The following is a 24201-nucleotide window of genomic DNA, read 5'->3' on the forward strand; positions in this document are numbered from 1 at the left end:
TATAATCTAATATGCCCTTAGGCATACAGTCACCATTACAATCTCTGCTTTCATGAGAGGCACAGCTCAGGTGTCATTGCCACTGTTTTACAGAAACACTAAATAAGACTCAGCCACCTGGGACCTCGTCCTTGATCCTGTAGCTCTGCAGCGGTGGAGCTGGTGCTTTTGCCCCCAGCCCTCCAAAACGCCCCAGCATTGTTGCTGTGCAGCTTTCACCTCGCAGTCGATGTGCTCACCCGGCCCACGTGCCCCTTGCACATACTTAGTGTGCACCTGCGCAGCTCAAGCCAGTGCCTGGTGCTGCCAGCACGGAGGCAACTGATGCCAGTGACGCTGTCACCCCTTCCTAGTCAGAATGCCAGGCCCGAGGGAGCAGCATCTTTGCATCTACACGGAGCTGCTGCTGTTCTCATGCAACTGTCACTCGAGGCCTGGGCAGGTCTTACCGTCTCAGTTTACCAGGAGAGGCACTGGCTGGAAAGCACCTGCCCATGGTCCTGAGCCAAGAGGGCCAACTGCCATCTTTTTTTTTTAGAGATTTATTTATTTTTTTATTTCTTTCTCTCCCCTTCCTTGCCCCCACCCTCCAGTTGTCTGCTCTTTGTGTACATTTGCTGTGTGTTCTTCTGTGCCCGCTTTTTTCTTGTCAGTGGCACCCAGAATCTGTGTCTCTTTTTGTTTCATCATCTTGCTGCATCAGCTCTATTTGAGTGCAGCACCACTCCTGGGCAGGCTGCACTTCCTTTCGCGCTGGGTGGCTCTCCTTATGGGGCGCACTCCTTGTGCATGGGGCTCCCCTACTCAGGGGACACCCCTGTGTGGCAGGGCACTCCTTGTGCACATCAGCACTGCACATGGGCCAGCTCCACACGGGTCAAGGAGGCCCGGGGTTTGAACCCTGGACATCCCATATGGTAGGCGGGCGCTCTATCCGTTGAGCCAAATTTGCTTCCTCCAACTGCCATCTTAAACCAACTATAGCTGACCCCTGGTTCTGTGTTTGTTCCACTAAAACTCTCGTACAATTTAGATCCAACCTCCGTCTTCAACCTCTTTGTCCACTACCCTGAGGAAGCCACCCTGTTATTCCAGCCACAGTGGTTTCTAGATGTTTCTCAGGTACACCCCATACATTGTGTCTCTCCGTCTTTCTCCCTGCAGCCCCTCTGCCTGGGCCACTTTTCCTGCCTTTTGACTCTTTCATCAAGGACCAAATTCAATGATGCCCTCCACCTTGCCACGCAGCTCAGTCCTTTCTCCTCTGAATACCAGGCAGCCCTTTGCTTAGATGGCACCGTTCCTGTGCATAACAGGCACTTTGTCACTTTGTCAGTATCTGTTTCCATCCCTGTTTCAAGCTTGACTTTTCTGCAGTGGACTGCCAGGCCTGGCTCTACTTCCTTGGGGAAAGTCACTGTCTTTCACTATTTCTGCTTGTTCTCAGGCTTTATCTTCTGTAAAGGACTCAAGGGCAGAGAGCGAATCTGGCACATTCCTTGTAGCCCCTGGTGCTTCTAGTTCTGGGCCTTCAATGTGGGAGGCAGCACAAAATGCTTTTAAAAATTCAACTAAATAAACATATTCTGATGGGAGTCTATTTGGTACCTGAGTAAGTACACCCATTACTGTGTTCCTGAAAAGCATTACATTGATTTTAATTGGGCAGTACAAACTCTACTGCCCCCAGTTTTGTATAGTAAACACAAAGATAACACAAAATGCAAAAACAGATTTCTTGCTTTTAAAAAATAGTCATCAGTTTACTTTCCAAAGGATAGGATCAATCGATGGTTATGATCCATGGAATCAGGGGCAGTAATAATGAAACTAGTAATCTGTTCTTTGGCAATCAGGGCATTTGCAGTTGTTACAAAATAAACCCTGCATTGATGCAGTATTAACATTTATAATTTAATAAGCATGTTGAATGGACATATTTGAAGAAATCTAACCAGACATCTCACCTGAGAAACTAAGCAGAAAAGGAATCTTAGGAAGAAAACAAAACAGAGCAGAGAAAGGGGTGGGGGTGGGGGGCTCTGACATGAGCTGGCCGCATTCCCTGCGGGGAAGGGGCCACAGCCCCAGGATGGTCCATGTGCTGGGTCCCCCCAGCAACTCTGACCCAGGTGGTCCACATCTTGCTCGTTCCTGGGTGGCCCATGGTGAAGTGTTCTAGAGGGGCAGAAAGTCTGGCCCACGGAGGTGACCTTCCCGTGTCCTAGACAGTAGTCTCAAGAAGGCAGGGACCTGGGCGCTCTCCAGCACTACTGAACCAAGAGCCTGGCGCTTTCCAGACACTTGGTAGATATTGATGGAGTAAATGTGTTCTGCCCCATCAAGTGGTCAAAAAATCTTAACGCTAACCAATTGAAATAAAATGAAAAAATTCAAGTCCAGTAGATCATAGTAAGGAAGAAATTGGCAAAAACAATTTGACCTTGACCTCTATAATTGTGACCCAGCTGTCACTCCCCACACTCTCCACCCTGTGGCCCCCATCAGGCCAGCGCCTCCGCCCCCCCCACCCCCCCGCAGCGTCCTCCCCCTCCTCCCCCGCAGCGCTCTCTGGCCAGGGTGCTTCACTGCTTTCCTCTGTCCTTCCTTCTTCCTCCCTTGGAGCTATCTGGTCACCCTGTGTGGGCATCTCGTGGGGCCACTGCTGGCTCGGGATCCCCTCCCAGCCACCTCCAAGGCTGCACTGGTCCCCACTGGGAAGCGGGCCAAGGGCAGTCTCCAGCTCTCTCCAGACACCCACACTCACTTAAAACTCAAAATGTCCAAAGGCTAACTCCCCTGGGTCCCAAGACTGGCTCCTGTTCATTACAAGCCCACCTCCGCCAGGCCCGTAAGCTAGACCCTAGGAATCTCTTTACCCACCCAGCCCTGCAGGCACCCCTTTGCCACATTCCTTCCACCCATCTCTCCTTTCCCATGTCCCTTTCACTCCCCCGGATCAACCTCACTCCAAGATGTTGAAACCACCTCCCATTACTACTTCCTGTCTCCACCCTTGAACTTCATGGCCATCTTGCACATTCTAGAAGGCGGGTGGTTCCAGCAGAGGCTGCTCCAGGGACAGGCTGAGTCCTTGGGGGTTGGGCACGGAGGCCTCGAGCACGGTGTGGCCCCCGATGCCAAAACCCGGAGCAGGAGGAGGTGGCGAGGCCCAGGGGAGGCTCCTAGCAGGGAGCACCGCAAGAGCGAGTCCTGGAGGTGGCAGCTCAGAGCGGGCACGAGGGAGAGGCGGCGTGCCAGCAGGCTCCAGCAGGTGGAGCAGCGCCCTGCGCACAGGGACAGCCACGGGCGGGCCTCAGAGCACCAACCCCCCCTCGGGCCTGCCCTGCCCAGCACCCTGCCCCCCTGCACATGTCCCCCACGTCAGCCACGGCGGTCACCCTGCCTCCGAGCACTGCTCACCTTTCCCACCTGCGCGATGCTCAGACAGGGCCTGCCCTGGACCCCGTGCTCCCCCTCCTCCCGGGCCCCCCTATCCTCGGTCAAGGGCGTCAGTGGTCGTGGTAGGACGGTCTTCAGCCCTTCCGTGTGAGCCCACCGGGCAGCTCTGAGCTGCCCCAGCAACTTGCACCGCCGGGGACACTGCGCCCAGGGCCACTGCTCAGGGACTGAGCGGAGGAGGCCGACCCAGACCCCGGGGCCCGGGCTGAGGCCAGGTCCTCAGGGACATCCTGGGCCTCGGCTTCTCTGTCAGTAAGATGAGCTCCTAGTGCCTGCACTAGCCGACCGCTGGAACAGTGGAGAAAAGAGTGCATCCGAGCCTCCTGGAGGCAGGGAACGGGACAGCTGCTAAAGGGCAGAGGTTTGCTTTTGGGGGTGATGAAACTGTTCTGGGGTTAGGTCGTGGCGATGCTTGCACGATTCTGAATATAGTGAAAGCCACTGGATTGTACACTTTAAAGGAGGGAGCTTAATAGTGTATGAATAATACAAGATGTTATTAAAAAGAAAAAAAAGCCTGGCTCACGGTGTTCTCTCCACAGATTGTAGCTGCTGTTATTATTGATATGTCAGCAATAATTATTCTTTTTTTTCATATTAACAGCAAAATGATCTGATGTTACAAAGCAAGTAATACAAATGCTCCAGAAAATCTTAAACTTTAATGACTGGATAATGATCATTACATTTATACATTTTTTAACAAATCAGTTTTATTGATACATATTAATAAAGCATAAATCCATCCAAAGTGTACTATCAGTGCTATTCAGTATTATCACATAGTTGTGCGTTCCTCACTTTAGTTTCATCTTTAGAGCATTTTAATCATTCCAGTAACAAAAAAAAGTGAACAAACAAAAAACTACATTACCTTCCAATCGCTCTATGCTTCCCCCACTGTACCTACCTGCTATTCTATTTTTGTCTCTCTAATTTATATTTATATTTTGTAAAAGCAATCCTGTGTATGTAACATGACCCATATTCATATTTCACATGAGATTTCACTATGTTGTACAGTCAGTCCCATGTTACATTTTTTAGCTTTCTTTCTAGTAACATACATGATCTTAGACTTACCCTTTCAACCACTGTCATAACTGATATCCTACTATAAAACTACTGTGACTAGTGATAGAAGAAATTGTAGCATCGATGTGGAGAACGTGGCCACGGTAGTTGATGAGGGCAGGGAGAGGGAAGAAGGGATGTGATGTGGGGGTATTTTCGGGACTTTGATTTGTCCTAAATTATATTACAGGGTCAGATACTGGACTTTATATATCCTGCCATAACCACTGAATGTACTGGGGGAGAGTGTGAACTACAGGATAAACTATAATCCATGTGGTGCAGCTGTGCTCCAAAATGTGTTCACCAAGTGTGATGAGTGTGCCACAAAGGTGGGGGAGGTTGTTGGCGTGGGAGGAGTGGGATGAGGGGCTGGAAGGTATACAGGAACCTCTTACATTTTTTTAATCTAACATTTTTTGTGTGATGTATGTATCTTCAAAAAAACAATTTACAAAAATGATGGGGTGAGGGGGTAGGGAGTGGGGTATATGGGAACCTCATGTTTTTTATGTTTTTTAATGTAATGTTCTTTGTGATCTATTAACTTTAATTTTAAAAAATGTAAAAAAAATAAACATTTTAAAAATGCAAAAAATAATAATAACCATATAATAGCTCTGCTAGTTAAAAACACGGGATGTGCTTTCACCATTTCTATTCATTTCCAAAGATTTACAAACAAATTTTTTTATCAGTTCTGCACAGATTGACCCTTAGCTTTCCATTCTCTACCCTCATTCTATTTTCTGGTGACCTATATTCTAATTATTAACTCCATGAGTATACCTGATATATTTTGTTCATAATAGCACAAACACACAGTATTCGTCCTTTTGTGTCTGGCTTTCTTTATTCAACGTAATGACCTCCAGGTTCATCCATGTTATCATACGCTTCACGCCTTCATTTCTTCTTACACCACAATTTGCTTACCCATTCATCATGAAGGACACATGGGTTGTTTCCAACTTTTGGCAATTGTGAATAACACTGCTATGAACATTGGTGTGCAGATGTCTGTTCATGTCACTGCTCTTAGTTCTTCAGGCTATATACCAGGCCAGGTCACATGGCAAGTCTATATTCAACTTCCTTAGGAACTGCCAAACAGTCCTCCACAGTGGCTGTACCAGTCTACGTTCCCTCCAACAATTAATAAGCATTCCTATCTTTCCATAGCCTATCCAACACTTGTAGTTTTCCAACTTTTTAATAGTGGCTATTTTAATAGGTATGAAATGATATCTCATTGTAGCTTTGATTTGCAATTCCCTAATCACTAGTGATGATGAACATTTTTTCATGTGTTTCTTCACCATTTGTATTTCTTCTTTGAATAATTGTATTTTCAAGTCTTTTGCCCATTTTTAAATCGGGTAGTTTGTCTATTGTTGATTTGTATGATCTCTTTTTTTGTAAATATATATATATATTTTAAGATATTTAGATTACATAAATGTTACATAAAAATATAAGGGATTCCCATATGCCCTGCTCCCTACATCTTCCACATTTTCCCACATTAGTGACACCCTTCACTAGTGTGGTACATTCATTACAATTCTTGAAAATATGTTGGAGCATTGCCACGAAGCATGGATTATAGTCTACATTGTAGTTTACACTCTCTCCCTCACAATTGTAGGTTATAGCAAGATATGTAATGGCCTATATCTGTTGTTGTAATGTCATTCTGGACAATTCCCAAGTCCCAAAAATGCCCCCATATTACACTTGTTTTTCCCTCTCTTGCCCTCAGAGCCACCAGTGGCCTCTGCCTCCTCATCAATGATATAATTTCTTCCATTGCTAGAATCACAATAAGTCTACAGTAGAATACCAGTAAGTCTACTTGAGTCCATAGTGCATTCCCCAATCCTGAGGACTCTGGGATGGTGATGCCCACTCCACCTCTAACTGAGAGGGGGCTTCGATCTGCATGATCTCTTTATATATCATGGTTATTAAATCCTTTTCAGATATGTGATTGCCAAATATTTTCTCCCATTGAATCAACTGCCTTTTCATCCTTTTGGCAAAGTCCTTTGAGGTGCGAAAGTGTTTAATCTTCAGAAGGTCCCATTTATCTTTTTTTTTTTTTCTTTCATTGCTAATGCTTTGGGTGTTAAGATTTAAGAAACTATCACCTACTACAAGACCTTGAAGATGTTATCCTACATTTTCTTCTAGGAGTTTTATGGTCATCATTTATATTTAGGTCCTTCATCCATTTTGAGTTAATTTTTTTATAAGGTGTGAGAAAGTGGTCCTCTTTCTTTCTTTTGGATATGGCTATCCAGTTCTCCCAGCTGTTCTGGCCCAGGTAGGAGGGCTTGACAGCCTTGTCAAAAATCACTTGACTATAGATATGAGGGTCTACTCTGAGTTCTCGATTTGGTTTCATTGGTCAGTCTGTCTGTTTTTATGCCAGTACCTTGCTGTTTTACCACTTTAGCTAAGTAATTTGCTTTAAAGTCAAGAAACTTTATTCCTCAAACTTCATTCTTTTTTAAGACATTTTTGGCTATTTGGCACCCCTTACCCTTCCAAATAAATCTGATCATTGGCTTTTCCATTTCTTCAAAAAGGACTATTGGGATTTTTATTGGGATTGCATTGAATCTCTAAACCAATTTGGGTAAAATTGACATCTTAATGGTACTAGTCTCCCAATCCATGAACATGAAATGTCCATTTTCTTTAATTTCTTTTAGCAATGTTTTATAGTTTTCTGAACACAGGTCCTTTATTTCCTTGTTAACTTTATTCCTAAAATTTGTTTCCTTCAGTCACTATTATAAATGAAATTTTTTTTCTGATTTCCTCCCCATATTGCACATCATTACTGTGTAGAAACACTATTGATTTTTGTGTATTTATCTTGTATTCCACCACTTTGCTGAACTGTGTGTTAGTTTTAGTAGCTTTGTTGTGGATTTTTCGGTGTTTTCTAGATATAGTATCATATCATCAGCAAATAGTAGAAGTTTTACTTCTTCCTTTCCTATTTGGGTGCCATTTATTTCTTTATCTAGCCTAATTGTTCTAGGTAGAACTTCTAGTACAATATTGAGTAACAGTGATGACAGAGGGCATTCTTGTCTACTTCCTGATCACAGCAGAAAAACTTTCAGTCTTTGACCATTGAGTACAATGCTAGCTATACGTTTTTTATGTATGCACTTTACCGTATTGAGAAAGCTTCCTTCTATTCCTTTTCATGCGTTTTATTTTTTTTTAAGTATGCTATTTTTGTCAAATCCTTTTTCTGCATCAATTGAGAAGATCATACAATTTTTCTTCCATTTATAAATGTGGTTAATTGCACTAATCTTCTTGTGTTGAACCACCCTTGCATACCTGGGATAAAACCTACATTATCGTGGTGTATAATTATTTAATGTGCTTTTGGGTTGTTTGCAAGTATTTTCTTAAGGATTTTTGCATCTATATTGGACTGTAATTTAATTTTTGTCATAGTGTCTTTATCTGGTTTTGGTATTAGTGTGATGTTGATTAACATCATAGAATGAGTTTTGTAGCATTCTTTCCTGTTCAATATTTTGGAAGAGCTTGAGCAAGATTGGTGTTAGATCATTTTTGAATGATTGGTAAAATTCAACTGTGAAGTCATCTGGTCCCAGGCTTTTCACGTTGGTTGGTTTTTGATGACTATTTCAATCTCTTGTGACAAAACTGTGAGGGAGAGAGTATAAAATCTCTTGTTTGTTGAGGTCTTCTATTTCCTCCAGAGTCAGTGTAGGTGGTTCATATGTTTCTAGGAATTTGTTCATCTCTTCTACATTCTCTAGATTTTTGGCATAAATTTGTTCATGATATCCTCTCATGATCTCTTTTACTTCTTTGGGGTCAGAGGTAATGCTTTCCACCACCCCCACCCCCCCATTTCTGATTTTATTCTTTGTGTCTTCTCTCTTTTTTTCTTTGTTAGTCTAGCTAAGGGTTTGTTGATTTTGTTCATCTTCTCAAATAACCAACTTTGGGTTTTGTTGATTCTATTTTTTTTTTTTTTTGTCTTGATTTCATTTATTTCTGCTCCGATCTTCCCTGTGTCTTTCTTTTAGCTGGTTTGAGATTAGTTTGCTGTCCTTTTTTTAGTCCCTCCAGGTGTGCAGTTAGATCTTCATTTTATCTCTTTCTCCTTTTTTAAAGCAAGCATCAAAGGTTTTAAATTCCCCTCTCAGCACTGCCTTTGCAATGTCCCATAGGTTTTGATGTGTTGTGTTCTCATTTTCATTCATCTGAAGACATTTACTGAATTTTCTTGCAGTTTCTTCTTTGACCCAATGATTATTTAAGAGTATATTGTTTAATCTCCATATATTTATGAACTTTCCCTTTTTCCATCCATTATTGATTTCCAGCTTCATTCTGTTAAGATCAGTGAGAGTGTTTTGTATAATTTCAATCTTTTAAAAATTTATTATTCTAGTGACCCAACATATAATTGATTCTGGAGAAGAATCCTTGAGCACTTGAAAAGAATTCATATCTTGTTTTGGGGTGTAAGGCTCTATAGATATCTGTCAGGTCTAGTTCATCTATTATATTATTCAAGCTCTCTGTTTCTTTGTTTATCCTCTGTCCAGATATTCTAGCTAATATGAAAAGTGGTGTGTGGAAGTCTCCAACTATTACTGTAGAGACATCTATTTCTCCCTTCAGTTTTGCTAGTATTTGCCTCACTATCTACCTATGTCTTTTGATTGAGGAGTTCAAGCCATTAACATTCAATATTATTACTGTAAAGGAATTACTTCATCCATTTTGTCTTTTGGCTTTCTGTTGTCATGTCTTACTATTGTCTAGTTTTTTACCCTTTAATTTACCCTTCCTAATAATCCTTATTTCTACATTCTTCTCCAAGTCTCTCACCCTTGTTTTTCCTTTCAGGCCACAGTACTCCCTTTAGTATCTCTTGTGAGTCTGGTCTTTTGGTAACATACTCTATCAGCTTTTGTTTGTCTGTGAAGACTTTGAACTCATGCTCATTTTTGAAGGACAGTTTTGCTGGATACAGAATTCTTGGCTGGCAGTTTTGCTCTTTCAGACCTTAAATGCATCATACCACTTTCTTCTTGCCTCCATGATTTCTGATGAGAGGTTGACACTTAATCTTACCAAGGTTCCCTTATACCTGATGCTTTGCTTTTCTCTTGCTGCTTTCAGAATCCTCTATCTCTGATATTTGTCATTCAGAATATAGGTGTCTCAGGATAGGTGTATTCGGACTTATTCTGTTTGGGGTGCATTGTCCTTCTTGGATATTGATATTTATGTCCTTCATAAGAGTTGGTAAGTTCTCAGGTCATTATTTCCTCAAATATTCTTTCTGTCCCTTTTCCATTCTCTTCTTGGTCACTGACAGTGGTTATGTTTGTGTGTTTGTTTTATCATTCAATTTCCTGAGATCCTGTTCCATTTTTTCCATTCTTTTCTCTTTCTGGTCTCCTGTCTTTTACAGTTCAGATGTTATGACTTTGAAATCACTAGTTCTGTCTTTGAGCAATTCAACTCTGCTGTTGTTTCTCTAATGTATTTTTAATCTCATCCATTGTGTCTTTCATTCCCATAAGTTCTGTTACTCTTCTTTACAGGCTTTCAAATTGTTCTTTATGCTCACCCAGTGTCTTTTTAATATTCTTCAGTCTTATTGTCTTTCAGTTAGATTGATTTAGATTTGTGTGATTATCTTTGATTAATTCTCTTAATCCTGTATCTCTTTAAGATATTTGGTTTGTTCTTTTGACTGGGCCATCTCTTCCTTTTTCCTGCTATGGCTTGTAATTTTTTGCTCATGTCAGGGCATCTGAGTATGCTGGTGAATTTACTTTGGTGGCCATTTTCTCTTTCTTGCCTGTTGTTTTTTCCACAACTCTTCTTTGATATTTCATTCAACTTATTCCATATCTTTAAAATTGCCCAGGTTAACTTATCAAAATCAAACCAGGGACTCACTAATGGGGTACAGAGCTTTTTCCCAGGAGTTCACATTAAGAGAGACCTATAAGCCATTTTTTTCCATGTAATTTCCAGGCCTGCCCACAGATGGCAGTCATTGGTATTCCTTTCTACCCGGATGTTTTCAGTTTCCACTTCCCTGTGTTTTGGTCTGGCCAGAACCAAGATTCAAAGTGGGCTCTGCTGGCCAAATTCACTAAAGAAAAGTCCCACAACTTCCCCTTCCCTTTTCCCTTGAAACAGCTTACAGGGAGGAAGACGCCTTTTCCCCTCTCATTCAGCAGCAGTGAGCCGGGGTTTTATCCCAGCTTAGAGTTGGGGTGGGAGCCCTTCCCAGCCACTGCAGGAGTTTGGTAACTCACATTTTTGTTTTGGGTTCTTTGTCTCTCTGTCCCTCACCATCCTGGGAGCTGTGTAGCCCTATCCTCATCCGCTGACCCTCAAAGCAGGTCCCTCAGACTATTTTTGGTCCTTTCTCCATTGTTTTTATGAGAAAGTTGAGGCCAGGTTGCCTATTCTGATGCCATCTTCCCAAAACTCCAGTAATAACCATTCTTAAAATCGTTTATAATTATTTAGCTTTTACCTGTTTTATCATGCCCTCCACTTATGTGTTACATCCAAAACGGGAACCCGGGCCCCAAGATCTTAGCATGCTATGGGGAGCTGACCCAGCCCCTTCCATGTAGTAGGGGGATACTGGGTATTTGTTTTGATTATATGAGTAGGGCACATGGAAATAATTTTTTGAAAATATGCCCTATAGCACTTATGCTGGCATCACCGTTTATCAAATGTATAGGCAGTGGGATATTACTTTTACCCATGAGCTCCTCTAAAAATGAACTGAAATTAAATTCCACGCCAACTGCATTTCTAACATATGATTGGCTACACTGAAGTGAGACCAAAAGTCTTTTTCCAAGAAAATTCAATTAGCAATTGAACACTGAACCAGTCAGATTAATCATATTTTCTAATTATAGGTAGGTAGTAAAAAGAAACCCATGTACCACCATCCTGCATACTTACAAGTAGTAAGAAAAACCCCAAAAACAACAACATTAAGCTGTGTTATCAACTGATGCACCATCGCATCAGAAATTTAAAAATGAATTTTAGGAAGGCCAAAAATTTACCTTGAGGACACATGGGTCTCCTGAGTCTTCCCTTTGAAAGCTAACAAAATCGGGAAGCGGACTAGGCCCGGTGGTTAGGGCATCCGTCTACCGCGTGGGAGGTCCGCGGTTCAGACCCTGGGCCTCTTTGACCCTTGTGGAGCTGGCCCATGCGCGGTGCTGATGTGCGCAGGGGGTGCCGCACCACGCAGGGGTGTCCCCCATGTAGGGGAGCCCCACGCGCAAGGAGTGCACCCGTAAGGAGAGCCGCCCAGCGCGAAGGAAAGTGCAGCTTCCCAGGAATGGCGCTGCCCACACTTCCCATGCCGCTGACGACAACAGAGGCGGACAAAGAAACAAGACGCAGCAAATGGACACAGAGAACAGACAACCAGGGGGGAATTAAATAAATAAATAAGTAAATAATCTAAAAAAAAAAAAGAAAGCTGACAAAATCGACTTAAAATCTGAATACATTCCTCTCTGTTTTCACTCAAGGAAAAGCAATAGGATTTCCCCAGTTTAAAGTAACGCCACAGGTTCTCAAGGCAGCAGCTCAGTCCTCGGCTCCTCCTCTGCTCCTTCCTCATCCAGCTTGCCCTTCCCTGTCTGAGCCCCTCTTCCCTCTTGGCTGACCCTGGGGGAGGCGGGATGCAGTGGGGCTGGGAAGCCCACGCTGTGGATGCAAAGGTCAGGGTTGGGTCTGTGCCCTGCCTCCAGCCTCTGAGCGTCCTTGACAGTGGGGACAGTGGCTGGAGTGGCAGCTCTGAGGAGCAATTAGGTGGTAAATTTACAGGCAAGCCCAGAGCCTTGATCCTGGGAAAGGGACAATAACGTGTGCCCCCAAACCCTCTTCTGCTTGGGCCCCTCACGCCCGACACCCACCCCCAGCCCTGGAGCTCGTCCTCAGCCCCCCTTCCTCCCCCACTGAGGACCAGTCCAGGTCCTCTCAACCCTCCAACTCTCCCCCAGAGAAGCTACCCAGAACCGCCATCTTCCCCAAACCACTGGACACGGCCTTCTGACCATTCTCCCCCTACTTGTCCAAGGGGAAATAACCTCAGGTTCAAGTTCTGCTGGATTTAAGTTCTGCATTCTAAGATACTGGCAACTCCAAGTTTATAGCTAAATAGCTGTGAAATTCCATTTAGAACAAATTACATTTGCTTATCTAGCTTGGGGCCCTGTAAGGGCTGTGAGAATATCAAAATTTTACATCTCAGAAACCTTGAGTCCTTGAATTTTTCTTTCACTCTTGTTTCCAGCAACCTCTAAAGTTAAATGATTAATTATGCCCAAGACAGTCCAAAGCAATTATTTAATTAAGCTCTATTATAGGCTGCCAATTATAGCAAATGGAAGGCCTTCACCCTGATTTCCCAACATCTGGCCTTTGGATGACTTAAAAGATAAAAGGAGATATGAGAACATTTTTATGATTAAGTAACAATTTCTAGAAAATTTCCATTAAGTAGAAAAACTTTTTCAGTAATTTGCTTCCCATGATTAAAACTTGGTGGCATGTTTTACTGTAAGTGTTCTGCTGATTTAAATCTAATGCAAAATAGAAACTGTTGCGATGAAAGATGAAATATTGGTGCACTTTATAGGGCAGGAAAATCAGTTTCCTAGCAAATCTATCTTTTCCTTTCAAATGTGTTCATTTCCTGATTTCCTATACCTGTTCGTTCATTTGTCTTCTTTCTTCACTTAGGGATTTTAAAATCAACGTTAATAAACAAAAATCCCCCATTACCCATTCTGAACTTAGAAATCAAAGTTTATTTCATTAAAAAAAATTCTCAAGAGAAGAGTTACAAGCACCCTACCAAGTTGATGCCCCAAAACATGTTTGTATGAGTTACTTAAAAATGTATAGATACCAGTTTGGCAGGGTTAAAAAAAAGAGCAGCTACAGGTAATGACTTTGAATCAGTCTGTGGCATTTGAAAAGCGTCCGAAGGTCTCTGTTTTTCCAGACTACACTGGGCTCCCCGTCCCTGAAGAGTTGGGTGCTGTGATCGAGCGCACAGCCTAGCTCTCAAGTGGCCTCTCACTGCCCTGCAGGTCTCGGTGTGCTCTCCTAGGTCAGGCCAGGTGTCTTGGACGTGACCTTCCTTCCCCCACCCCCAACACCTCAGAGTACACAGGCTTAGTGGAGCAACCCATTTGAATGATGATGAATGCTTAGTGTGTGTTTGCTCACCAGTCGTGTTCAAAATAAATATTTGACTAATTCTAACTTCTTCCTTCCACACCATTTGAGTATTTAAATACCGTTCTCCAGTTAAAATTTTTAAAAGGTTGAATATACACGCATAATGGACCTTCAGTGAGCATGGGATGAGTGACTAATGGAGCAAATGAGCAAAAATGCACGACATGGGGACACCTTATAAAGTTCCTTGTTTGGAAACAAGCTCAGGTTGTCCAAGGAAAACGGATGGAGTCCCCAGCTTTAGGGGCTGCTTCTTAATGATTAAATCATGCTCCGTCCCTGGGGTTGATGTGATGTAAGTGTGTCAGAACAAATGCCCTAAACCCAGAGGCGGGGGCTTCCCCCACATTCTATGCATCTCCTGAAATTATCTGCTGAGCATTGTGGCTACTCCTATTTGAACGTTTTTCTGGGGAGACTCTACAGAGGTCCTGTCTCAAAACAGTTTAAGGGTCATGATGTTGGAAGCATCTGTCTATTTACAGCCAGATGGATTTTGCATGAAAACGTGCATTATTATAGAAGAGAAAGTGCCTTCCCCCTGCTCAACAGTGGAAGGTACTGGGTATGTGGAAACTGTCAGAACTGCTGGTTTACTGTTACCCAGTTTGCTGTTTCTCCAAAGAAAACCGTTCTTTCAACCTCAGGAAGAGGATTTTAAATTAAAGCATTTGATCATCCCACCCTGGAAAAGAGAAGCCATACACCAGTATGGAGGCCACTGCCGCCTCCACAGGAAGGCAGCTGCCACCCTTAGACTGGGGTCTGCTCGCTTCCAGGGAGCAGACGTGACCTTGAGCCTGACCTCAGCCCCATCTAGCACCTCATGGGCCAAGAGGGGCTGTGGTTCATGGGCAAATGCCACCTACTATTTCTGAAAGTTAGAACATTTAGCAAATGCAGCTCTTTCTTTTTTTTAAAAAGTGCGCTTTTATCCCCAACCTAAAAGTTGGCCAGACAGTTCTTTCTTAGCTATGGTCATTCCTGTAAGTGTATTTAAACTTACTCATGTTATACTTCATATCTGGAAGTCATGAATGGCCAGTATGCCGGTGGGCAGACGTGTCGTACACAGCACACAGACTTCCTGAAACGGTCGGTCTTTGGAATGCACATTAGCACAACGTGTTGCCCCTGTGGTTCCAGCACTGACTTGCCATGACTGGGCAAAATGTTTTAACGAGAAGACAGAGGAGGCACTTGAGAAGTGGGTACTTCTTCCCATGTTCCATGGGAAGAAACCACGTCTCAGAGAGGGCAAGGAACCTGGCCAGGCTCACACAGCTTGTAAGTGGCAGAGCTGAACTCCAACCCGGCACTGCCTCTCAGCCTCGAGGCTGGGTTGTCCCCAGCGGTGTTCTTCAGTCTTAGGAAGAGCCATCCACTGTGCCGGGCTGGACCCACGAGCCCCCTCAGCCTCCGAGGAGCGGGGCTGGCACATTGTGCGCGGACACTGGATCTTGTATTCTCACTTCTCCCGCAAATTAAATAAAATACAGAAGAGCAAAATTTTTAATTGTTACCCTTATACCAGAATCTCTTCAAATATTTAGGAAATATGGCTTATTGGCATAGAAAAGTTAGACCTGGGAATTTTCCTTTACAAAGAAACAAGAATTTCCCTACTGAATTGTGTGTGCTAATTCAGATGTAGTTATGTTCCAAGCAGATGAAACATCTTTTCTCTCAACTCTGCTTCCCAGCAATACAATATATCTTTGGAAAGTTAAAAAAAAAAGAAACACAGTCTATTCTTCGCCAAAAAGTATCTCAAACAAAAAAAGTCCTCAGCCTTGTTTTTTAGAAGATTTGCAAAATGAATTAGTGCTGACATATGGCACAGAAGTGTCCTTTCTGATTAAAACCTGAGAATATAAGCAAATTGACATTTCTGTTTCTATTCTCTTTTTAAGAACTGTGTCTTAACCGTTACAAACAAGAAACTGCCCTTTAAAAAGTTTTATTTTTTCTTATTTCTTTTTCAATAGGGGACTTATTATGTTTGAAAATAAAACCTACATCTTAGAACCAATGAAAAATGCAACCGGCAGATACAAACTCTTCCCGTTGGAGCACCTGAGGCGCCTCTGGGGGTCGTGCGGCGCTCATCCTGGCACCTCGGGCCTCGCTGCGGATACCAGGCTCTGGCCACCCTCTTGGACGCTGACCAGAAGGGTAGGAGAGAAACCCAGTTTTGTGCTTCTGGGGGCTGGGGCTCAAGCTAGAGACACCCAATGCCGGACATCTGGAGAAATGTTGCCATCTGCATGCTATAGCTGAGTGATGGAAACACCCAGTGTATCTTTAGGTGGTTGTCGCGTCGGCAGAGCATAGCGCTATTCCCAGACCGCCGTCATTCACGTTGCGAATGGCTGGGGGAAGCCATCACTGAGCTCAGAGGCTGGCCAAAGCCCCCATTCGTGGGGTCTTTAATGAGAACCTACTGTGAGTCCAGACCTAGAGATGGACCCCGCAGTGGTGAGCCAGCCTAGAAAGGACCCCACCCTGTTCCCAGGCAGCTCTCCTTCTCCTGGAGGAAGAAAACAATCCAGAGGTTTCTGAATCAGCTTCGGTCTGGCAAGTAGGAGCCTCGTGCTTGTGTGGAGGTGGGCTGAGGCTCCATCCCTGCCACGTTGCTCAGTGGTCTTGCTTGCCCCGTCCACGGGGCCTGGCCCTGGAGCTGCTCGCACAGGGACTTCCCTTGGCTGTGGCGCTGGGAGGGATAATTGCCCGACAGGCTGCACTGCAAAGAGATGGTCCTTCTGCTAACTGGACACAAACCTGTATGCCATTCTCCCCCAAACGGCTCCCAGGCCATTTTACGTCCAGTACGTCGCAGGTAATACTCGGTGGAGTATCGCTAGCAGCATTTAGCTTGGAGGCCCTGAATTTAAATAGGTGCAACCAGATAGAAAACTATGACCAGTTCCCTGATGTTTCGTCTCTGGCTTTCCAGTTCCTCTATTGATAAGGAATCAAGAAAATGCCCAGACTTGATTTCCCGTTGGCTTACATTTGACTGCCCATGTCCGTGTTCTTCAAGGTTTCTTCTAACTGATTTTGTCTCTCCTAACTTGAACTTGAACATCACTCTGCTATTAACATTCAACATTTTATGAATGCTGTTTCTCTTTGTTCACTCCAAACCATTTTTCTAAATCGAAACAGTTGGGCTACCCTAAATGATTTGTTCTGATTGTTAAAGCGTCCCTCAGGAACTGGTGATAGACACGCAGTCCCCACAAACTTCCCCTAACTACACCTCTGCGGACCTTCTCGTTTTGGTTTTAAGTTAATTCTTTTGGTGCCGGCGTTGTGCCTGTGGGATCCTAACTCCCTCTGGGTGGTTGATGAGTTCCCGAGGTCTTCCCTGGCAGGTGCCCGCAGCCTTGCTTCTTTCTGCCCCATCACCGGGAAGGGTGACCTGCTCCATTGGGCAAGACTCTCAATGAGGGAGGCCAGTGTGAGTCCCAGGAAACGGGGTACAGCTTGAAAAACATGCCCCACCACCACCGTCGCCGCCACCGCCGCCGTTCAGGGCGGCTTGACGTCCTGCTTCTCTCCTGCCACACATCTGAGAGTCCTGGAGTTCAGACTGAAATTACAAAGACCAGCATCTGTGGTCCTATCATTTGTTTATTCTCTTCCTAAACTACTCCTGCCTTTTGATTCCAGAACTGGGCTAAGATGTGACTAAGCTTTACTAATCATAAGCAAGCATAATATTTTCTTTTTGTTTTTGAGGCTCTTTGCTTTGAGTACCTTGTTGAATACTAGTTATCCCTGGCAGGAGATTTTTAACTTGATGGTTTAAATGACACTCAAACATTGTTTGCCATTTCACTTAGAAACATGAGCTTGGCCTGTACTTGCTCGTCATGTTTTAATTCTTGAGCTAAGCTTATAGCTCTCCAGAACTATGATTAGCACAGTAATTTCCAGTCATTTTGACTTGTGTGGAAAGGGCTGAGAACACAAATAACAATATTGTTTTGTTAATAACATACATTGAAATGTAAATGACCCTTTAAATTGAGAAGGGAAGGTATCCCATGCAGTTCAACTTGGTTCCCAGTATTTCTCTCTAGAAACAGTTGTGATTGTTTTTATGGAAGAGAAAATGTCCTTGAGTTAAAGTACATCTTTATAATGAAAATGGTGCAAAAATTAAGTTTCAACTAGGTGGAATACTGGGGAATTGGCTAAAAAGATTGTTTTGGATAGCAAACAATCTGGTAAATCTGAAAGCAAAATGCCACTTACCAGCCTTATTTACTTAAAAAAAAAAAAGCAACGTTACTGCAGTGCAGCAACTGTACTTGCCTTTTTCCAGCATTTTTTCTGCCCCCACTAAATATTAAGTATTGCAAAGACTGATCTGCAGGCTGTGATCTTTCTGCAGCTGTTTGTGCTTTTCTTTACCGAGCAGCAGAAATAAATCTGTACCCAGGGTATGCCTCGGTCATAATATCCATTCAAGCTATTGTCTGACATCTTTATAAGGCTCCCCGTTAGGTTTAGTGAGAACCCAGGTTGCGCGGGAAGGTGCTGAAGGCGGGGCCTCCAGGCAGCTCTGTCCTCTGCGGGAGGGTTTGCAGCCTGCGCCGCCCTGGCTGCGCAGCCCGCTGGCCTCCCGCTCCTTCGCTCTTCCTGGGCCAGGCGTTCAAGAATGCCAGCTCATCTTCACTTGAGCCCGAGCAAGCTCCGAGGGAGGGAAGGAGGGTAGCTGATATGCTGCTGGAGAGAATCACCTGGTCCATCCCCAAGGCAAATGTAAATTACTTTTGAATTATCCTTTCTGTGGGGATTGGCTGTGCCATCGTTCCCCTCCATTAGTATAGATAATTGTGAGTCAGATGTGAAAGTCGGTGCCTTCGTCTAGCAAGAAATGTCTATTTGGGCTGCTGAGGACAAATGGGACAGTGAGCAAGGGAGCTGCTGCTGTTTTCTCAAATGCAGCGGTTCAGAAACAAGCCTTTGCTTTTGTGTTCCTAGGTAGCCTGTTTAACAGAAACCGCAGTTGCAGTAGTAGTAGCAAGAACACTTGTATGTAGATTCTACCCGAAGCCTATTAAGAGCTGAATTACCAGGAGTGGCCCAGAACCATTGAAAACTCATCATTAATGTCAAATTAAAACAGACATTTTAAAAACCTTTCTAAGCTGGCCATCCTCCTCTCCCTCCAGAGCGCCTCTGAGAGTCATTGTTGAATTCTCTGCCTGCCCTCGTTGCTCCTAAAGCTCAGTGATGGGCACGGAGGCGAGCAGCAACTTGGCTGTGGGCTCTGGTCGTCTGCTGGTGTAGGCGGGGCTCTAAAGCTCGGGCGTGGGCTCCTGTGGCGTCTCCACGCAGTTACAACACTGCACCTGCCCACTCATAGATGAGGAGCAGATCTCACTTGAGCCGTTGGTCTTCTGGACTCCGTTGCGGTACTTCCCGTTTATCCCTAGCGGTCAGCCCGTCCGCTCCAGCCCATTCTTCCAGCTTAGGGCCGCTGCAGTAGACCAGCAGGCCGCTGGGTCCGGAGGTGACCTTTGACAGTGAAGACCAGAGCGCAGGTTATACATATTCATAAAGAGACCTTGGAGTCAAGGCATGGAGGTTCGCCTGAGCTGATAATGATTTTTCCCTGCTCAGTGGAAGATAAACTGGCCATTCGATTCGTTTAATCTGCTGATCTTACAAGCTGGAAACGCTGGCCGCAGTTCTGCTCCCTCGTCCTCGTCGCGGCGTTGGGTTATATCACCCCTGCCATGGATCCGTTTGTCAGTCTCCGTTGTTTCTGTCACAGGCCGTCGCCTGCTCCCACCGGGGTGGCTGCCCAGACCCAGCTGCTCTCGTCCTCCCCTCTCGTCACCCGACAACCCGTCCTCCCAGCAGCCAGGGTGAATCACAGACCCTTCAGGGGCTCCCCTCTGCTCTTCCGTTACTTTTCATCCTCCTTGCCGCAGCCCCTGACCACGTCTTCAGCCTCCTCTTGTCCACCCTGCCCCTCCCTTCACTGGACTCCCCATACTACTGGTGGCCTAACACTCCATGCTCTCCCAGCCTCAGGTCTTTGCTCATGCCCTTCCACCCACCTGAACACTGTTCCCCCAACGCTTCCTTCCCATCAGCACCTGCTTCTCATCCTTCAGGTCCAAGCTAGATTAGCCTCAGCCTCCCTGTCTTCACCCTCTTGGCAGAACTCTATTTCATTCCTCGTTCTTTTATTTTTGTTGCTCCTTCTCCCAAGCCCTTACCAGGATGCCAGCTTCATAAAGGCAGCGACCTCAGTGCCTTGCCCCTCCCAGTAGCCGAGGTGCCCAGCACAAAGAGGGGCCCGACAGCTCTTTGTGGGGTGAATGCATGATTGGCGAGGGGCCGGGCCTGTTTGAAGAAAGGGTTGCCGTAAGGATTTATTGTTGCCCCGACCTCAGCTTGGTTTTCTGACTCGAGCTGGGTTGAGTTCGCAGTGCCAGCGTTCTCACTGCGGCTGTGTGAAGGCTATTCCAGCGCTGGGAACTTGGCTGTGATGACTTTGAGAGGCTCGAGAACTGCGTCCCCTGGAACAAGGCTCAAAGAACAACCCTGTCAACACCGCAGAGCTGAGACGTTGGGCCATTTGTCAAGCCTTATGCGCCTATCTGGGGAAGGGCTTTTGTTCATAACCCAAAAAAATGAAAATTCAGCCAAGCAACCAGTTTCAAATGTTGCTCACCATATCACAAATAAAGATTTTTTTTTTTTAAGGTGGACAGCCCTGACAGGTTGCAATCATGTGGAGGGAATTTAAGCTTCTCCGAGTGCAGAGGGAGGGAGGGAGAACCTTTGTGGCCAGGAGTCAGCCCCTCCCCCGTGGCTTTTAGTATTATGTGGTTAGACTTTCTCTCTGAGCTTGCAATTCCCTGAATCCATGAGAAAATTTGGACTTCTTCGAAAACTGCAGAGACAGGAAAATTGTGTTCATGTGTTTGTTTTCATTATCTGGAATCGGGTATTTTCTAAACGATGATCCAGGGCCAGTTGGAAATGTCCTCCTGGTCATTTACTTCCCCCCCCCCTTAGCCGTCTGAAAAGTGTAAAAGTCTATAAACACCCAGGACGCTTTCAAAGACATTTTCTGTGGAGATGCATTTATTTTTTCATTTATAGAGCTCTGTCTTCTTCTGTATACTGTACCGAATTTGTGAGGGCAGGGAATTGTGGAGGAAGACGAGATTATTGCTTCTTTCACACCTCGGTAAGGAAAGGGGACAGACTCTTCACAGCTTCATAGGTGTCTCATTTTGTGTACCCCGGTCGCTTGCACTGAGGCTAATTTGTTTTTTTTTCCTTGATAAGTACATTGTTATCACCATACAGGGCAGCCATGGTCTATAGTTACTAAGCTTGGTGGGTTTTTTTTTTCCTTGTAACACTGTAAAGGCTTGAGAAATGATAGCTCTCTTGGAGTTTTATTTTCCCTTCCTCCATAAGGCGTCCAGATTTCTTGAGGGACACCTAAATTCATGAATCAGCACAGCTGGGCGGCCAGGAGGAGCACTGCTCTGATACAAACATTTTTCTTGTAAAAAATCCATTTGGAAAATCCAGGAGCAATGGGGATTTGTTTTATGAAAGATGTTTCCCTCAGGACTGTGTGACTGGAAACCTGATTCAAAGCATGCTGGAGTCGTTTTGCTTTTGTCTGTGCGACGACCGCATGCTCGTTTTAAACTTTTAAGCGGTGTATGTAGTTAGCTCGTAAACTGGCAATATCAGGCCTAAGGACCAAAGACCAATTGAACCCTCATTTCCTGTGACTGCATTTTATTGCAGAAACAGAAGGCTTTGTTTTTTGTTTTTAATGTTTGTTTATTGAGACCACCCTCCAAGAAGTGCTTTTTGCCCCTCTAAAAATGCCTCTGGGATTCTCCCAACAGTTCACAGCAGAGCAGGATGCTCTCCGAGGAACCGATGAACATGCAGCCCCCTCCGGAGGCAGCCTCTGGGGGCATGCAGCCCCTACCCTCTGGTGTCCTCTCCCTGCCTCCACCTCGAGATGAATTTCCGTTTCCATGTCTTTCTCAGCTCTTTCACTTTCCCAAACCCCTTCTCCACAGGGGCCTGCCGCAGTCTCCTTCTCCCTGTCTTTCGGTGTCTTTCTCCTTGTTCCTTTCAGGTTTTCCTCTGCCAGCTCCTCCTTGCTTCTCTTTTCATCAGCTTGTCTTCTTGGCGAAACCCTTTCAGCAGAGCACCCCAAGCTTCCAGAGTGTGAAATGATGGGCAGCCAGGAGGCGCTACCTGGGATGCGCTGCTTGGTATTTCCCAGGGAGGGTCAAGGAGCTCCAGCTCAGAACATCTCCTCCACCTTTCTCAGCTCACAGAAGAGGTGCACTTGGGCAGGGACACACAGGAGGCCAAGTCCCATACCAGCACCTGAAGAGCCATCTTCTTCAGTGGCCTTCAGATGCCCTGCAGGTGGCCTGGCATGAAGGGCGAGCGGCTGACTTCTGCCCCAGGGGAGCTTTGCTTTTTCTCTCTTTGCTCGTTTTGCCTGATAATGACCTAGGCTTTAGCTGGCCCTACAATCAGTGACAGAGCAGAAAGCTTCAACTCCTTTAGAAGGATTTCCCAGTTGGAAATGGAAACTGGTCACCCACGGGGGAAGGGGGGAAGGGTTACAAAGAGACGGTTGGGGTTGAGGGGCGCCCTTCAATAGTGGATGGAGGCGTGGATGTCTGGGGGCGGTGCGGGGTCGATGCGGGGTCGATGCCCACCTTGTCACAGTGGTTGGGTTGCGTGACGTAGTGTTAGCAGGACACTCTGGGTTCTGGGCTGCTGGGTCCTTGGCTTGTCACAAAACAGGACTTCAGGACACGTCATAGGGTGGGCGCAGGAGTGAGGACTTTATTAAGAAATGAGAAAAGAGAAACAGCACCCAACCCTAGACCTGGCTGCGGGCGTGCTACAGGGTGAGGTGTGCGTGGGGTCCTGGGACCAGCCTTTTCAAAGCCTTTCCTCTTTCCTAACATTGGGGAAGGGCCCTGCTGTTTGCTGTTCTGATTGGTTGTCCCACCTGCTAGTCTCTGGAGGCCAATTATGAGGCCTTTTGTTTGGAGTAATCCAGGGCTTGCCCTTGACCCCGGAAAGAGGTCTGGCCAGGCTCTAGGCCAGGTCTTTCCAGCTTTGTGCCTAACAGCAGGGACTTTTCGGGCAGGGTCCCAGCTCCTTCCCTCATGCCCTATACTGCCCTGCCTCAGTGGCACCATGTTATGAAAGGCCCGGGAGGCTTCAAGGGAAATGAAATTCACCTTTATTTTTCACAGCATAAAAGAGAGACCCTCAAGATGACCAAGTACGTAGAGCTGGTTATTGTCGCAGACAACCGAGAGGTAAGACCTTTTTGGAAATTTCTCTGTAGAGCTGATTCAAAAAGACAAAAGCAAATAAATGGTTAGCAAGTTATTACTTGCTTTGAGGAACCTCGTTTTGTGTGAGTCCTTAAAAGCTTTGGAAACAATCCATTGAAAAAGTGGTTTTCTGGTATTCTAAAGAGTGAAATGTTAAAACTTTATCTGCTATTATAAAATAACAGCGAGCCCTGCAGAAGCAGCAAGTATTACTCTACAGCTAAGCCCTTCAACTGGGGGAAGCGTGGGGGGGAATGACTAATGGCTTTACATTGTAAAAAAGACATTTCTGTGAAAAGTCTCACTTAAAAAGTGTCTATCTTAAACCTGAAAATAAATACATAAATAAGAATTGAGACAGCAGGAAAACCCTACCGTTTTAGGAATGTCTTGAGACTTTTTAGGTTTTGGTGGGGGGGGGGTTCATTATAGTCTTTCTTTTATTTTCTTTTTCTACTGCATGTTAAGAATTAAGTGTTATATTCTCACAGACCTAGGATTAGGTGACCTTCAACACACAGGAACGAAATTGAAAATTTCTCAGAAAACTACTCACATTTCAGTAGGTCAGATTAGAGATGGGAAGGGGGAAATTATTAACTTTTCGTCCATTCTCTTCTGTATTGTTTGACTTGTTGCCATGAGCTTCCATTATATTTGCCATTTAATTTTTAAAAGCAAATATATAAAGACAATATCTCAGGAAGTTACAATCAAGTTGTTGATATGAAAAATGGCTTTGGACTGCCTTCGAGTTGTCTGTTTTCTCTTTGCCAAAACATGTCACTGCCTCCATCGTTTATGAGCCTGGAAAAATAGCAGAAGTCACTCTCATGTGAGCAATTGGCTTGGGCAAATTTTAGGGAGTTTCAGGGAAGTTACTCGGCAGGATGCAAGCTTATTTCTCCATCAACTTGGAGGGCCCTGGTGGTTTGTAAGCTCAAGATTTCAGTTTTCCAGGAGCTGGGAA

The 24201-nt window shown here is 44.9% G+C and overlaps 1 protein-coding gene across 1 annotated transcript in view; it reads left to right on the forward strand.

Annotated features, from left to right (window-relative positions):
- Positions 1-24201, forward strand: part of ADAM12 (ADAM metallopeptidase domain 12) — a 377451-nt gene that overhangs the window by 261563 nt on the left and 91687 nt on the right. The window contains 2 exon segments of the mRNA XM_058298149.2: positions 15846-16032; positions 23148-23213. Of these exon segments, the coding sequence (XP_058154132.1) occupies positions 15846-16032; positions 23148-23213 (253 nt within the window).

Source organism: Dasypus novemcinctus, chromosome 6 (genome assembly GCF_030445035.2).
Source record: "Dasypus novemcinctus isolate mDasNov1 chromosome 6, mDasNov1.1.hap2, whole genome shotgun sequence".
In the NCBI taxonomy this organism is placed as follows: Eukaryota; Metazoa; Chordata; class Mammalia; order Cingulata; family Dasypodidae; genus Dasypus; species Dasypus novemcinctus.